Raw genomic sequence first — 17,932 nt, forward strand, 5'->3', positions numbered from 1 at the left:
AATCCAAAGGAACAAAAAATGATGTCATAAGAGTGAAAAGTGTTTTCAAACAGAGCTGCGCTTCCAATTGTTATTTAAGTAAGACTTTGAAATTACAAATGTATAAGAAATACATAGGAGCAAAAAGTAAACAATTGACTCATAATTAGTCATAATAAAGTCAAACTTGAGTTTTAAACTGAAAAAGCTATAGCACATGCCTAAAAATATTTGAAGCATTTCTGAACTTGTGACTAAGACTTTAAAACAAATATTTTTATAAAAACCAAAACTCAGCAACATTTAAGCAAACAGTAAAGCACTATTTACAATACATTTATTCCATGATAGCCAATAAACAGCCATGCACTTTTAAAGCTCATAACAAACATATGCTTTAATAAAAAAATGTTCTGCACACAATTATGAGAATTGATGAATCAATTTTTTTTTAAATATTAAGCAGTACTTGTGATTTATGTATGCATGTCAGTCATGAAACTACGAACAAGACAGTTTGGTTATTTGTTTCATAATGACTGCATACTGGTAGACAGACTACTGTAAAAATCTGCATATTTCAAGTATATTTTCATATATCATAAAAATAGTCCTTTGCAAAATAGTTTCCAAAAATTGATACATCATGCAAAGTTTTAGACAACATCAACAGTACAACCCTTACATGTGCCATCCTGCACAGTACTGATAGTTGCAGTAGGAGTGGGGATAGTTATACTCAAAGGAAGGCCATTACAAGCCAGGTCCAGATTTAATGGTGGTGCTGCTAATATGGTACTCAGAGTTCCTGAAAATTTAAAACCCCATGAAAAAATGCACAAAGAGAATTTTTTTAATATGAAGCATATAATTTTTTTAAAAGGATGGCTATATGTCTCTGCTATACTGTCCTTCAATCAAACATGTTTCCCAGCAGAAGACTGTTGCAAATGTCTGAAATTTCAGTGTCCTTTAGACAATCCTCATCATGATACGATTGTTTGTAATCATGTGTAGGACCAAACACTAGGCCATTTTGATTAGACAATTTTACTAGGAATTCTGGTATTTTGACATTTATTGGCATATGGTACTGTATTAAGGTAAAATGTTAAATTGTTTTTAATATTGAGTAGTTACCTAACACAGTGTCCATTTCAATTTGACAAAGCTTGCAAGAGTTATAGACCTTTCATAAGATATTGCCTACTATAACACAATGACACTCTTAAATCTTTTGTATAACAATAATTGGTTACTATTCAGTGTGCCTTCACATGAAAATCTAGTGTAATGCCAAAAATTTTCACAACAGTACCTACAATTTCAAAATGACCAGATACCATGGAAATTACAAGGAATACATAGCTCTAAACGGGGTAATAATATATATTTTTGGAATCTTTGTACAGCTATCTATTCTCGAAATTTTCACAATACATTTTCAGCTGCAGTGAACTTAAGATTTTGGTGCAGCAGTTTAGCTTTTTTTTCTGGTCAAAAAGAATATTTTCGTTTTAACAGACTGTCACTGGATGTCAGATAGAAAAATTGGGCACAGGACGTTTGTGCTTTTTTACCTGTCAAACGATAGGACATTTGCGCTTCAAATACTATGGACATTTGCGCTTTAAATTTTGATTCACCTGTATTAATTTGACCAGACATTTGCGCTTTTAACCTATAGTCGTCTACCTGTAATTTTAATGCAAAGTAATCATTACGTTAATAAATTTAACTTATATTTGTCATTAGTACGACAAATGGTCCAAAATCCTTCCATGCCCACTATAATGAACAGTTCTACTTGACTCATCCTGCTATATTTTTATCTTTTTGAAGAGAATCCTTGAACAACAGTCAGTGAACTACATTAAGATTCGTTACATTGATGAGAAAGATAAACATACTGAGAAAGATAAAATTAATTATTATTTGAAATATGGACAAAATACCAGTCAAAACTGATAATAAGAGCTTAATTTGTTCACTCCTTGGGCTTCAGTTATCAAGCTAAACTGACCTGTAATGACTTTTCTTTTTTTTTCTTTATATTTATTATAATGTTTAATAAACTTGAAAACATTTGAAAATGTGCTATAAAACAATTTTTAATCATAAAGAACAATATGATTTTAATTCTTGAAGGTCAGACATGCCGGTCCCAAGCCCGTATAAAAGGGGCGGAAAGTCAAAAAAAACAAATTTTGCAAAAGCGCAAATGTCCTTTATAAAAAGCGCAAATTTCCAAAATAAAAAGCGCAAATGTCCTATGAAAAAGCGCAAACGTCCCACGCCGGAAAAATTGACAGACAGGACAAAGCAGTACATGAACACTACTTTCTTTCTCTCTAATTTACCAATATTAGTCAACATAAACTAGTGACAAAGGTTTTACCTGAAGAAGTCACCAATGAGGATGGATAATGGCCCATTAAGCCATCAAACAATGAAGTAACTGGAAAGGCTGGATGTCCCATCAGAAATGCACCAGGAATGTGGGCAAGATGGGCAGCATATGGAAGTCCAAAAGGAGACACACCTGCAATAAATAAAATATATTTCACATTCTACAAACAGTAATCCTTATAATATAATTGAAAAACAAACAACATCTACCCCAAATCCTGTTTGGATGACATTTTATTCAAATCTGATTTGTAAAAGTAACAAACTAATAAAGATTAATATATTTTCATTCCCATGACATATGCATGATGTTTTTAAAGGTGCCAAAATCGATCATCAGGTTTCACTGAATTTATTGTTATTTTAAATTCATACAGTTTTTGTTTACTTTTTAAAATGCATTAGAATAGGAATAAAAGTATCATAGTACATGTAGATGATTTATCCCCATCATTTGGGACTTGACCATCAATATATTCATGTTAATAGAAAATTTAAAAAAAAACTTTCAGATAAAATTTTTAATTCCTAATTCTAAAACTCATTACTTCTTGTAAACAATCATGTCAATCACATTTTATTAAAAGATTCTATCTTGGCTCATATTCACAAAACAGTTAATAAATTCTGAAACTTTTTCAACTCTCTTTAAAGTCTTACCCAAGAGATTAGCAGCTGCATTTTCAAACAAATTATTCCTTGTTGGACTTCCAGGATCATCTTTCTCACCCTTATCCATGTTGACAAAATAATGTCTTTCTTTCAATTCTGAAAAGACAAAAAAAATCATCAGTACAAATAAAAATGTTACATATACATCCTATAATAGTCCAGTCAATCTAGCAAAAATTTGACCCTTACCTTGAAGTAATTGCATCAGAAGATTTTTAAGTTTCAATCTTAAGCATTATATCCCAAATACACACAGAAAAAAAGACCCATAAAATCTAACTTGAGGAAAACTAAACTATCATATATTACATGAATTTTAAGAAAATCAACCAAAACCTGACCAAAAAAAAATCGAGGAGATCCACGCGTAGCCTCTGGCTGTTGGCAATCCTCTTTAAATAAATAAAGAATTGAATTAAAAAAAGACTCATTTTTGCAGAGTTATCTCCCTTTCCAATGTTACTTTCCATTAGAAATTAAAAATGCAAAATTTGAGTTTACCTCAAGTTAGATTTTATGGGAATTTTTTCTGTGTATACTTGGGGATTAATGCTTTAGATTAATACAAAAACAGTTTCTGTTGCAACAAGTTTGAGGTTCAAGATTCCAAACTTAGTCTCTGTTTGACTGGACTAAGTACAAGTGTATAATTGTATACATAAAAACCACACTATATTGTTGTATTCCTCATTTATGCTAATTAACTGTAATAACTCAAATGAACTGAAATAATTCAAACGTCAGTTCTAAATTAAATATATGAGTGCAAAAATTAAAACTAATCATATTGACAGCCGTTTAAATTGTATACAACACAACTATTTCAATCTATATATGCTGCATGGAATCCAAATGATTTCACCTGATCAGGCATTATATTATTATGCATAATTTAGTTTAACTATTTTTTTAAATAAGAAAATATATGATCACGAAAATTAAAGATTAAAATAATGGAGATTTTTTAACTATAGTTCAAATTAGAACTGGAGTTATCTCCCCTGGTGAATCTGATTCAATAGATAATTTTATAAGCTTCTTTAGTCAAGTTCTCAGTGTTTAGATTCCATTGTGTCAATTAGATATTGTCGGAATCTTCTTCAGGACACTGTTTTATTGATTTCATGAAGAAAGATTTCTATAATTGTCATAACACTTGCACAATGAGTGGCTAAGACATATCGTAGAATGGATTTTCTAACTTTACAATAATTGATGTCAAGAAATATTTTTGTACTTGATTCTGAGAATAATTTTTCTGCATTCTCGACTTTATTCAACCTGTATTTTGTCCTATTCTAAGTGTGTTAACTGTTAAAAATTTAGTGTAAATTGAGGAAAATGATCTCTTGACAAATAACAATACAATTAATATATATAATAAGTCCTGAAAAAAAATAGAATAAGGAAAAATTATCTTATCACTAAAATCTTTTTAAAAAAATCTTCTGCATAAAGAAAAGATGAATACTGTATGCTAAGCAAGTTCAAAAGTGTTGACATCTGAGTTATATGTTTAACATGAAGAACATGAATTCACAGCAAACTACAAAACTTCTTTGTTCATGTAACTGTGACACTTTATATTGAAACCTGTATCTTTAACACTGGTCTATTACCTTCTTGCCTCAGTAAATGAAGAAGAGAAAAAGACACCAGTTTATTTCAAAAATTTAAATCTTTTGTGACCTCTATAATTGAAGTATAAAGCAAAATTTTACAAATACAATCTGATTAAAGATATAAAGTCTTCCAATAAATTTAAAATAGACTATAATACAAAACACTTAAAATTAGTGTAAAATCATTTACAAACATAGATATTAAGAGGTTTTACTTTGGAGTTCAGTTCATATTTATTGATTAAAATGTGACTCATTATTCACATTTAAATAGTGATGATAAAACTACTGTATGAACATTATACTTAAATATTTATTATTGAAAAATTCTTTTTTACTTTTTACCTTAGAAAGTTGCTGCTATTACCTATACATTAATTTGGTTTGATAAGTGCTCAACACAATAAACTATTGAAACAGAGATATGTCCTGCTTTTATATAATTTTATCATAATGCAAATGTTGAAATAAAAATGGCAAGACTTCAGGCCCGTAGCCAGGAATTTCCAAAGGGGGGGGGGGGGGGGGGGGGTTATTTGGACTCATGAACTCGACTTTAACAGTCACAATTTGAACAGAATGTTGACTTTAACAGTGCTAATCTGTTTTCAAAAGGGAGGTACAGGGGGTATGGACTTACTTTAACATGCTTAATATTTAAATTCAATGAACCACTACTGAAGGTGACAGCCAAAAAACGTCCCCAGAAAAGAGAAATACAAATGCGAATATAACTGCATAACAGATACCATTGACTTGTCTTAAGTGCTTTCCTTAAAACTGACCCAAACATGGTCTTCAACATGTAAACTGAACAAAAGTTTCAAGGTCAATATAGAATAATATTGGGCAGGGCCATATAATCTCCATGGAAAATTGGATGTGCAAATGCTTATACAATTGCATATACCAACTTTCATTGACTTACAATTAGTGGTCAATCTTAAACTGGCCTAAACACTAACTTTTATCATGTAAACTATATAATAGTTTCAAGGTCAATAGACCAGGATGCATACGTTTATTTTTACCAAGAGTTGTGAATGCCCCCTGGTAGTTATGCTTTGTTATTTATTTTTATTCTTATTATTTTTTTCAGAAAAGAAAAAAAAATTGGCCAATCATAATACAGAATTACATCTGAAAGCCATGTTTTTCATCAAATCATAAGAAAATGATAATGAATAATTTATATGGGACCTTTTATTGATTATATCCTGCCAAGTTTAGTCCTAATGTTACAATTGCAGAAAATCTGAAAGTTAGCAAACAGCTGACAGATAATACAAGCAAAGTGTCATCTATGGCCAACACTAGCATTGTTAGACAGAGGAGCAAAAAGAAGCTGGACACCTTTGTCACCTGGATGTTGACAATCACCTTTTGAGGACATTTATGCAAGTTGTTAATTGATCCCACATCTTTGATTACAAGAGGCATGACCTTCATGATAACTTGAAATAACAGTGATGCATAAGAATAAGGTCAAATCATCCTACTTTAGTGACCTGTACTCCCTAAAATACACTTTTGTTCGTTTACATGTTGACACAATTCTATTTGTTTAAATAGAAATTTGATAAAAACTTGAATCAGGACAGTGTGTAATAGGTAAAAATCACAGTCATTCCTTTTGCTTACTTATATATAGAAATCAATTGTTCATCAACCGTACCTACAAACAATCTTATTACAGTACATATAAGGTTACAAGCTTTAGTGAAAACATGAACCAACAAAAGTGAAGCTTTAAAAGGGATATTAATACATTTGAACCAACTTTAAAATAATAGTCATTCTCCATTTTGTTGAGAAAAAAAGTTATGAACATATACATGTATTTCAAAAATCCTGACATTTTGGAGATAGATTTCATTCAAAACTTCACAGAGTAAAACAGTGAAGCCTGGCAGGCCAACAAGATGAATCTTATGAATTCCCCAATAATACACATCAACAGTGTAAGAAATAGGTTTGCAGGTGCAAACATCCCTAGTGAGAAATATATTTCAAAAGTTTTTCAATTTAAAGTTTTGTACATGATAACAATACATACTTCAGTCTAGAAAGGATGATGAGGTATCAACACATTAACTGGTTCTATAGCTCTATGTTAATTCAGTCAAAAGAAAAATTAACATTGATGAAAGAAAATGCACACAAAAAATCAAATACATTCCATCAACTACAGCTTGATAATGTTTAAAATATATTTAGATTCTTGCCAATTATACAATGTACAATGTACAAAATCAATTATTTTTACAGAGATAAAATGATTTTCTACATAACAGAATAATATGATGGCCTCTCTCACTCAGGTGTATCCACATTTTCTCTTTAAATTCAAACAATTGATCTATTTTATTCTTTGTCAATAATAAAGGTAAAATTCCAGTTAATCACATTCTTGATGAAAACTAAAAAAAAGTTCACATTGTATAGATTATTTAGTAAAACCACTTTAATACATGTGTGTAGAGATATGTGGTTTATGTGAATAAACAAAACAACCAATTCAGATTCTGTAGTTCCTTCCTGCTCTTCTGGTAGAATAGTTCCAAATTATGCTTAAATTATAGACAAGCTATAAATGACTTATATGCGCCCATTTTTTTTAAAGCATGTATATATATATCAGGTGCCTGAATCAACAACTAGCAGTTCTAACATTTTATGCATAATATGATCTGTATATGTGGATTAAATTCATAACTTTTAGCTATTACTTGATATAAAATCAGAAAACCTCATCAATTAACTGCTGGTTTATCCAGGAACATGTATGGAAACCTGAATATAATGGACCATGGAGAAGTTTTGATTCTAATGAAATATGGTGGATAGTTAGTTGTCTTATTGGAAATCATACATCTCCTTATTTTTACATGTACCATGAATTCTAAAGAAATCTGTATGTTACAATTTTTTCATAAGTTAAAATCTAGGTTCAAATCAATTAAGATGTCTTGGGCTGCCACATTGACCAGTGGAGGATCCAGAAATTTTCATAAGGGGGGCCCACTGACTGACCTAAGAGGGGGCCGCTCGAGTCATGCTTCAGTGATTCCCTATATAAGCAACCATTTTTTTCCCAAAAAGGGGGGGGGGGGGCCTAAATCCGCCTCTGTTGACAAGCTGGATCCCAGATGAAATAAAATTACACCTACCTCAAAAATGATCCAAATTTGATTATTTTTGCAGAATTCTGTTTTATCTTAAATTCATACATTTTAACAAGCTCACTTACACTCTTACATCATTTCTTTTTTAATGTTTTAGAATAGGAATAACAGCTAGTCCTGTAGTTGAAGAGTTACTGTTTTCAATTGGGGATTTGACAGTGGCCACTCCTAACTTCAGTAACTGTTATTTCTATTGATGACATATAAATTAGCTGTTTCAGAATCTAGGGTTTGTGGTTAAACCCCCCAAAAATGTAAGTGTTTTATGCAAAAAATTGTATTATCCCATTTTTTAGGGCATATATATATCAGGTGTCTGAATCAACAACTGTAGAAGTTCTAACATTCTATACATAATATGATCTGTATATATGTGGATTATAAAGGTCATTACTGCTATTACTTGATATAAAATCAGAAATCTTCAAGCAATTTATGTTGACGTCAGTTCTTATTTAAAAACAGTTCTGCATTAAAAGATGATTTTAAAAAAGCATATAAAAAAGACAACTAAATATAGATTTGTATAGAATGATATTGAGATAATTGAAAAACCATTGCTTTTTGTCCATTTGCCTAATACATAGTACTTAAATTTGTTTGTGATTTTCTAAGCTTATTATTTTCCAAACATCTAACAATCCAATATGATAGTAAATGAACGACATCATAGTTACAACTTGATCAATTTTCTCACTCAAGACCAGCTCATCTTTAAGCTTAGTAACGAAAAATGGAGGAAAAAAGTGTGATCAATTATACTTTTCATGGAACAAGAATATCTGATATATCTCTCTATGACAAATTAATCAATGGCAGTGTTGCTTTTCAACAATTGTCTGGATAAGATGTAGCAGAACCAAGTTTATAATGTTTTTAAAATTAATATGCAGTGAATAGTGATTTACAAATAAGTTAAATGTATTCTACATGACATGATCAGTAGATACTGTTCTACAACAAACCCCTAAGGGTACCAAAGTTATTTCAATATAAATGATTTGAATAAAGCAACTTTTCTACAAGTAAATTTGGCCTACATGTTCAATTGCATAAACTCAAGGTGCATCATGTTAATTCTTTTCCCTGAGGTGGAATACCCATAGATTTTCCTTTCATTATTTACGTCCAGAAAAGTAACATAACTGTGAAAAAAATCACAGCATGTAGAAGGTAAAAATATGGCCAGATATTCTATCTTTACCAGTTTATTTCCACCAAGATTCTGTTATTAAATAAATAAACTTTCTTCATAGACTGAATAGACAGAAATTCCACACAATTCTTGTTTTCATGCATCTTAGTATAAGTGGCCACACTTATTTATATTATCACCTATTTCTATGATTGCAGGTGAAAGAGATTTACCTGTGACAGGTGGTCAATATATTCAAAAGATAACCTGGTGTTTTACATGTTAGTTTGTTATCATGTTAATTTCATTGATAACTTAGGATTACTGAACCTTTTTTCTTTTGTTGTTACATACAATGACATACTGACATTACCAATGAAGTAATATGTAAAATTTCATTAAGATTTCAATTCTCTTTTTTTCTTATTTTCTTTATTTTTCTATTTTTGCAGGACTTTTTAATATTACATCTATGTTACAACATAGTAGGAAATGGAATGACTGAAAGGTGGTATTCAATGTTTAGTTGGCAAACATTTAACAACATTCAGGATAAAAAATGTTAATATTCATGACAAATACAGTTTTATTTAGACTTTCCAAATAAACTCTCCTTGACCTGACATGAATAAAAACTCTTCTTTGTGTTTAATTGACAACACTGAAGAAAATGTTAAGGTATAGGTAGGCACATTACTAAATATGGACATGTATCTGAGTAATAGTGTTCAAAGCCTACCAGAACTTACTCTTTTGAGCAGAAGCAGCATATACCAAATATTATAACATCTCTTCAATTTTTTATTCATTTTGTGCATAAATACTACAATTTTTTCCTAAGGACTAATTTACACAAAAGACAATACTTGGAAAGACAACTATATGGAGATGGCAATCAAAGTTATGAAAAACTACTAAAACCATTGTGTATTCTTCATGAGATATGTCTATTAAAATGTTCTGTTTTGCTTATTCAAAGTTTTCCCTTTTCGATTATAAAGACATAAAAAATTCTTTGAAAAAAATCAGTAAATTACCCAACATCTTCTTTTATTCATACCTCGACAATATCTACTACACAAATTTTCCACAAGGATGTATTAAGCATTAATCTTGGCAAATTTTGATGTAAGTACTGCATGCATGATTCATTATATGTTACAAAACCAATCTGTGATTATAGTTATGAAAATTTATAATGAATTATCTTGAATTATTTGTAAGAAGGTAAATGTTTAGGCCAAACTTTCAATTGCTAAATACAAATGTACACAAAGAACATGAGCATCATTGACAAATCAAAAGTGCATGGTTCCCAATAACTGACCTAATCACAAACTAAGCCCATTTCATTGTCAATAAACTTGAGGGGGACAGGGGCCAATAATCTCCATGGAAATGAAATGTGAAAATGCTACTTCAACTGCATACCAAACATCATTGACATATCATTTACTGTTAAGTCTTACTTCATCAAATATGTTGAGGCAACACATGAGATGTAGCTTTATATAGTCATCTTGCTTTTTAGAGAAGAAAATGTGACAATAAAGCCACTCTTTTGGTCTTTTAAGTTTGATAATTAAAAAATATAAATCAATCAAAGAATATCTTCCAGATTTTTACAAGACATTGGTTTTCAATTTTTTGTATTATTCTATCATGCTTGAAGCTTCATTGACCTTTTTGGTAGTCTCCTGATTGCCTCCAGTTGGGAGGTCATGGATTTGAACCAGCTGCCGGATCCAGTGGCAGATCCAGAAATCTTCATAAGTAGGTGCCCAATGACTGCCTTGTTTCTTCAAGTAAATGAAACTCATGGTGAAATAGATGATAAGAAAGGCTAAATTGGATACAAACTGAAACCAATAGCTCATACTGGACCTTTGAGAAAGATGAGCAAAAGTAAATCCCACCCCCCTTTCCCCAATATGAAATAGTATATAAGGAACATCAGCATGCAGAGTCAAAAATTACCTGAGCAAAACAGAACTCCTTTACTGCACCATACTGTAAGTCTTTAAGTTCCTTCTGCCTGTAAAACAGGGAAATGAAAATGTGTATGCTCTTCATTATAACAAACAAACAGCAAAAAAGTTCTCAAGCAAAATGGATTTAAATAAGAATCTTACACACTTTTTGTTCAATTTAGGATTGGTTGGTTGAGAAATAAAAACTATATATAACCCTAAGAATCAATCTGGCCAAATTAGTTAAAATTGGTTCAGTTGTTTCAGAGGAGATAAAAAAAAATGCTGCACTGAAAATAGCTGCTTACATCTTGGTCATTTGGTATTTGGTGGATAGTTGTCTCAAACTATATATGCCTGAAAATAAGATGAAAAAATAGTTGCCTCACATAAAAACATCAAATTAAAACACCTTTTTAGTCCATTATGTATCTTTTTAAGGAAGAATTCCCAAATCAATGCAACCTTAGTCTCCGTCATGATCCATAAAGCTGAGCACAAACATTTCTGGGTACTCTTTCAACTACATCAAAATTTACCGCACAATAAGTGCATTGTTTCTGCAGTCAAAAATGTAAATAACAACATCAAAAGTAAAATACATGTATTATCAATTGACAGCATAAATTTGTGATTCTATCAATAGAAAGGAACACACAAATGTAAAACAGATTCAAAATAATAAAATAACTTGCATGGCTTTAAGCTAGGCAAGTTCAAATTAAATTTATACGCTATGAGAAATATATTATTCAAAATGAAATTAATTTAGACCTTTTACTCTTTAACCTTTATATGTATTGTTGTATTCATTGACCGTCATTTTGCTTTTGATGTATTTAATTTGTGTATTGTTTCTCTGTATTTTGAATTTTGATTCCCCTTTGAACATAGTTTATTTGATATTTTCTTCCTGTTATTGGAATACCATTTTTTCTTTTCTTTATTTAAATTGTCATTTGTAATAAAAACTCCTTTCAAATGTGTACAAGAAATCTTCCACATCTTACTACCTTTCAGACATTGCAATCATGTGACAAATATTTAGTATTTTCATGCTATTATACAAATTATTTCAATTAATTATGGTAATTTTACAATTAATATCCCAAAAAAGACCAAGTCACAAAGTTTTAAAAATCTTACATAAACACAAAGGTTTGTTATGACAGTTTTATTCTGGAATACTAAAATCTTCCATGTATCATATTGGACTTGTTTGTATGTAACATAAAAATTCTGTGTAATATATCACTATATTCTCTTGTCAAATCATATACCTTTAAGGGTTATAAGCAAATAATTTTTCTCAATGTTTACCTGTGTAAAAACTAAACTTAAATCTTTACATATGAAAATCAAAAGAATTTATCTGAGTCATGTGTTAAACATTAAATCAGGTCACTCTTAAATTTTATACTTAAAGATATGTTTTCTTTTGTGTAGTTTTAAAAATTTCTATGCACTTGTATAAAATTTTAAATATTTGTATCACTGACTAACAGAGTAATTGAAATCTGAATTGGTGGATAGAAGGAAATAAATTGAAATATCTAATTCAAAATATACATATAGATATACGGGTAATTGAAAACCACAAAAAAATTATCCCTTGAAATAATACAACAGAAAATCTAGTTTTTATGCAACATAAAAATCACATGTAAATGTTACAATGATAAACCTGTGAAAAACATAAATTTACATATTTCATAACTTGATATCAAATTTGCAATTTCTTTAGCATGTTTTTGTTTCACTTATTGAAGGCCTAAATATGCAATGTTCCGTTGTTAATCAATCCAAAAGGACTTTCTTCAGTCATCAATGAAAAACAAGATTTAGTTTGACTGTGGTTAGAAAGGGAGATAACTCCACATTCTCCTCTATTAAATTTAGCTTATCATTATTTTAACAACTTATTTAAATTCTTCTTAACTGTCCTTTATACTGTCAAGAATAATTATGTGTAAAATCCTGTTCCAGCATATGAACACTTGTTTTCATGATTATGTATATAAAATTTAACAGGTTATCAAGATTACTTACAAAGATGTGTTTTTACCTGTGTTATAAATTAACATTTAAATTTTATATAGTTTGTACATGATGAACAAGTACCTTTGATAACTTACATGTCAAATATAGCCTTTCTTCAATGAATCTTTGTGGATTTATTGATTTTGAAGTTTTATTCAATGTAAAAACATCTTTATGAAAAATTTATAAATTTAAAATGAATCTTACTGTTAAGAATTGAAAAATAGCTCAAATATCCGATGATCACCTAAGAATCAAATTAAAAACTTTGTTGACACTTTATAGGAGCAGTTTAAGTTATAAACAAAGGTAATTTATGATTAGAAAGTTCTATTATTTGCTCTCTTAGCCTTATGAACCAAATATTAAATAATTATGAAAATAAAATTGAACTTCAACATTAAGATATGTCGCCTGAATAGTCCTGATTATTTATCCAATTTACTAAGATGATATCAGCCAAGAGAATTAGAAAATGCACCTTAATATTCAATATCATTTTTATTCATGGGTCAAAAAGTATGATGCAAATAAAAAATGTATTACCAAAACAAGCCAAGGAAAGATGTGCCATCAGGCTAACTTAGCTATGTACTCCCAAAGCTAAATGACTGTAGGTAAACTCAATAATAAATTTTTCCAAGACTTGACCTCAGACTCAGTCAATACTCATTTAAGCTTGAAATGTGAGATTGAGTTACCTACTTGAGGAGGGAGGCTTTTATGATCCTTTCAAATTAACTGTGTACCTAATGTCCAAATATAAACCATGATAACCTTTATATTCTTCTTTCACGCTAAGTCTTTCTCATAATCATTCAACCATGAAATCAAGGTCATATTCTTCATTTTCCAAAGATTTAAATAGTCCATATCTTGTTGTATTCAACATATTATTCTCAGTAATAACCCATCAAGGGCATGTGAGTTCATTTAAGGTTTATGTTGCTTAATTTGTAAGTAAGTGTGTCATTTTTTATGAATTATAATCAACTACATGTATTGTTTCTTTCCAATTTTAACATTTCAACTTTGTAAAAGACACATAAGAAAAATATTGGAATACCGGAACTGTAAATTCAGAAATTATTGCGAAGTTTATATTATTGCAAAAAATGTGACCGGGTTATAATGGCAGTAATTTAATCTCACATTTCGGAAATTTGTATATCAATTAAACAAGACTTTTCTCAATATCGCAAAAATTAAAATTAAAATGACAAATTTGCAATAATAAATGCACGCAATGATTTTTGAATCTACAGTATTAGTCTTAAAACTAGTAGTTTGAAATGATTTTGGTTCAGACTGCTAAGACTCTTACATCATTTTTTTGCTTTTTTCAAAGGTTAAAATTAACCTTAATCTTCACTATCACCTAAATTGTGCTCTTTTATATAAATATTATTAATATTCTCCTATTCCTTTTAACATAAATTTCGGTTTCAGATCTTGATGATATCAGGAGATGAAGTGAAGTGATATATTCTTTGCATAAAATAATTTTGTTAATAGTTAGAAATTTTCTAAAAATATATAGTTCTTAAAATGTATTACACTAATGAGGTTTCAGATTTATTTTCACATCTGTCTACATTTACCCAATGAATTTCCATGGCATTCATCAACAGTAATAATCAAGTAGTGAGAGAAGTTCTTTATATTCTAGTACATGTAATACTGGTAAAGAGCTCAAGGGCAAATATATTTTATATTTGATCAAGTATAAATCTTTAAGTAAACCTATCTAAAGTAACTTAGTATAGAAAGAAAAATCAATCCAAATTAAATCAAAACTTTCATACACACACACTTTTCAAGTCTCTGTCATTAATTGATACTATATATACATGTTCGAACCATGTATCAATTCAAATCACAATATTCAAGTAAGATCATATAACTATAAAACCAACCAACTTAGCTTCCTCCTGAGATTCTATTGATTACACGACTAATACATTACCAGTCATCAATAAATGTATAAGATACACAAAAATTAGCATGATCATCAGTGTAAGAAAAAATAATGAATAATCTTCAGTTCTTGCCAGTAATTATTAATGAGACTGAAATTGTGCAGGAAAACTGACAGAACAGATATTATATTTTGTATGAGCATTTTCACAATATTGACTGCAAGATTTTAATGAATAAATACCAGAATACAACCATGATATTAAACGATTTGACCATGTGCTGACTGACCAAACTGACCATACTGTTACTCAACACACAAGGTCAGTTTGACATCATGGTCATTATCTTTTCTTTTGGACTGTTACAAGACCATCATTAATTTTAAAGTAATGACAAATGGAGATATATTACTAGGTTTAATAAGGCTTAACATTTTCATGTACTTTTCACACAAATTAAATATATACTGGTAAACATTTTCTTCCAAAATAAAGTATTACAGGACAATTTGTAAAATCATGAAATCAAACATCCACAGGAATGCAATTTTTCCGAATTCCACAAAAATTGGTACCCACGAAAAATAAATGAATGCACAGTATCTTGTTAAATGAAATGCAACATTGAAATGTGTCCCCTCATATTCATGAGCACTGTTGATCACAGGTGCATTGGGCAAGGACAATAACTGTAGTATATAAATGTTTAAGTGCATCCCCTCTGTATCATCTGACCGTGCAAGGGCTGTATAGCTAGTCACCGACGTTAAAAACTTCCATCGTCATCCTCTGTATCAAAAGAATAGAGGGGTAGCACGTATAAACTTCAATTATTGTAGGTTGAAGAATAATTCAATAAAGACAATAAGGAAAGAAATTAAATGAAACGTTTTCAAACACAAAAATAGACATGCTTAGAAAGAGAAAATAAATTAGCAATATATTTGTTTCCATGTGCCTCAGTCTACATTGTACTATAATAGTATTACTGTGATGAAGTTAGTTAGTTTTTACAATATAGCGGTCAACTTTACATTTAGATTTTTGTAATATAAGCATCTTATAATATAGAGTATAGACATACATGTATACATATGTCAATGGGAAATGAACAGTTTACAAAGAAATACTAGAAGACATTCAAAATGTTCATGTCTATAACCACTAAATGGCAATATTTCATTTATGTTTTATCCAGAATTAAGTTATACCAGTTTTTGAATCGCCTTTATCACAAACAGAATTAAAACAGAGAGACGTCAACTTTGATATAGAAATATAACTGAATATACCCAAGAGCTGTTCTAAAGAATATATAACATACCAGCTAGTTTATGTACAGCATTTATTTTCCAATAAATATATTTGGATTATCAAAAATTCATTAAGAAAATACTATTCCAGATATTTCTTTTTCTGTCAAAGAAAAAGAAAAGACCATCTCTAATTCATATAAAAATCAATGTTTTCATCACTGTAAATCTTATAAAATCTGCTTCAGAAATCTTGCAAATGCATCATTTAAAAAAATATGCATCAAATGTTTCAAAGTCAGTGAAAATTCACAACCCTAACAATTTAATTCATCAAAAATGGCTTCCATACAACTTACACACTCGATAGACTTAGAAATGAGATGTTATATTTATCATCTGAAGAAAATTTACTTTATCCCTAATTTACACCAAAAGTCATGTAAATAACCTTCCTAATTTGCATAAAATTGTCCACAAAGATAAATTTGTAATGCTACCTACCTTAATTTTGTTAATTTTCACCCTAATTCACGACAAAACTAGACAAAGGATTGTCGGCAAACAAACAGTGCGAGTTTTAAATATGGTGGTTTGTTGTAAATGATAATGGATCGGGCAGGGAGAATTAATCGTCAATAATATTCCAACTCAAAACCCTGACAAATTTTCGCTAATTTGCACGCGCTTTTCTCACATGTAAATAAACAAAAATAGCACTTGTTGGGTATCATTGGAAAGCTATAAACCTCTTCTTTAATGTTATGCAATCAGAATTTTAATTGTAGCTTTCTTTTTTCAACAATTGACTAAAATCTACTCACTACTGTATCAGTGAAAACTTACATGTTTTGATACATATTTATCAATAAACGAAAACTACATCGAAAACAAATGTTTTGTGATCTTTATTACAAATGGTGAAATTATTAGTTTGTTGGACCATTTTTTTTAATCTTGCTTTAAAAAATACCTAATTAAGAAAGTGGGAATACCAGTTAATTTGAAGCTTCTTCTTTTTCAAAGTAATGGATGATTTCTTGATTGTTTATAGGTTGAACGCATGTAGATCGACTAAATTTGGTGACGTCATAAATATTTGCATATTTGCAAACATACATTTGACACGCGCAAGGTATTTGAAGATAATGATATATTTTTGTAAGGTCCTATTTTTTATTAACTTTACTTCTTCACATTAATATGAACGAGATATGAACAGACGACACATTTTGTTTGCACCTATTTTTAGAAAGTAATAAAAATAGATACATGTATAAGAATTAATCTACAGAATACCTGAGATTTATACACGATGTCGATATATATAACTTGTTTTATTATTGAAAAAAAATGGTATCATTTAATGGGATGGGAATAATTTGATAAAAATAACGTCTTTTTCTATTAAATTAAGTTATTTTTTTAACAATCAATTTTACATTTAAAATCGTAAATACAGCGGAGACCTTGAATTAAAAAAAAATGTTGTTATATAATCTATAATTAAACAGACGATTATTTTTTATTTCGCCTGTGAATAGCCAGAAGGTGGTAAAAACTGTACTGTCTGACTCATTTGGCAAAACCGAGGTATAAGTCCTATCTACTATGATAAATGTAGACATAGAGCTATAGGTATATAAAATCAACCATATAAAATACACAATCAGTAGATTCTAGTTGTATATATTCAGACGGTGCGCATCAGGCGCTCGTTTCCCTATAATAAGAGGGGAACATGGAAT

The 17,932-nt window shown here is 29.7% G+C and overlaps 1 protein-coding gene across 30 annotated transcripts in view; it reads right to left on the reverse strand.

Annotated features, from left to right (window-relative positions):
* LOC139510180 (bromodomain adjacent to zinc finger domain protein 2B-like) overlaps positions 1 to 17,266 on the reverse strand; it is a 59,707-nt gene extending 42,441 nt beyond the window's left edge. For 10 of the 30 annotated variants that reach the window (XM_071296579.1, XM_071296574.1, XM_071296583.1 and 7 more), the window contains exons 1-5: positions 16,689 to 16,804; positions 10,980 to 11,037; positions 3,049 to 3,156; positions 2,378 to 2,521; positions 665 to 787 (exon numbers count right to left, since the gene is read on the reverse strand). In XM_071296579.1, coding sequence (XP_071152680.1) covers positions 665 to 787; positions 2,378 to 2,521; positions 3,049 to 3,127 — 346 coding nt within the window. In that variant the 5' untranslated portion in view covers positions 3,128 to 3,156; positions 10,980 to 11,037; positions 16,689 to 16,804. Of the gene's footprint in view, positions 1 to 664; positions 788 to 2,377; positions 2,522 to 3,048; positions 3,157 to 6,738; positions 6,786 to 10,979; positions 11,038 to 11,280; positions 11,325 to 16,688; positions 16,957 to 17,157 lie in introns of those variants that run through there. The other 20 variants (XM_071296592.1, XM_071296591.1, XM_071296582.1 and 17 more) reach the window with 13 other exon arrangements.
* Between the last annotated feature and the right edge of the window lie 666 nt (positions 17,267 to 17,932).

This window comes from Mytilus edulis, chromosome 2, assembly GCF_963676685.1.
Source record: "Mytilus edulis chromosome 2, xbMytEdul2.2, whole genome shotgun sequence".
Classification (NCBI taxonomy): domain Eukaryota; kingdom Metazoa; phylum Mollusca; class Bivalvia; order Mytilida; family Mytilidae; genus Mytilus; species Mytilus edulis.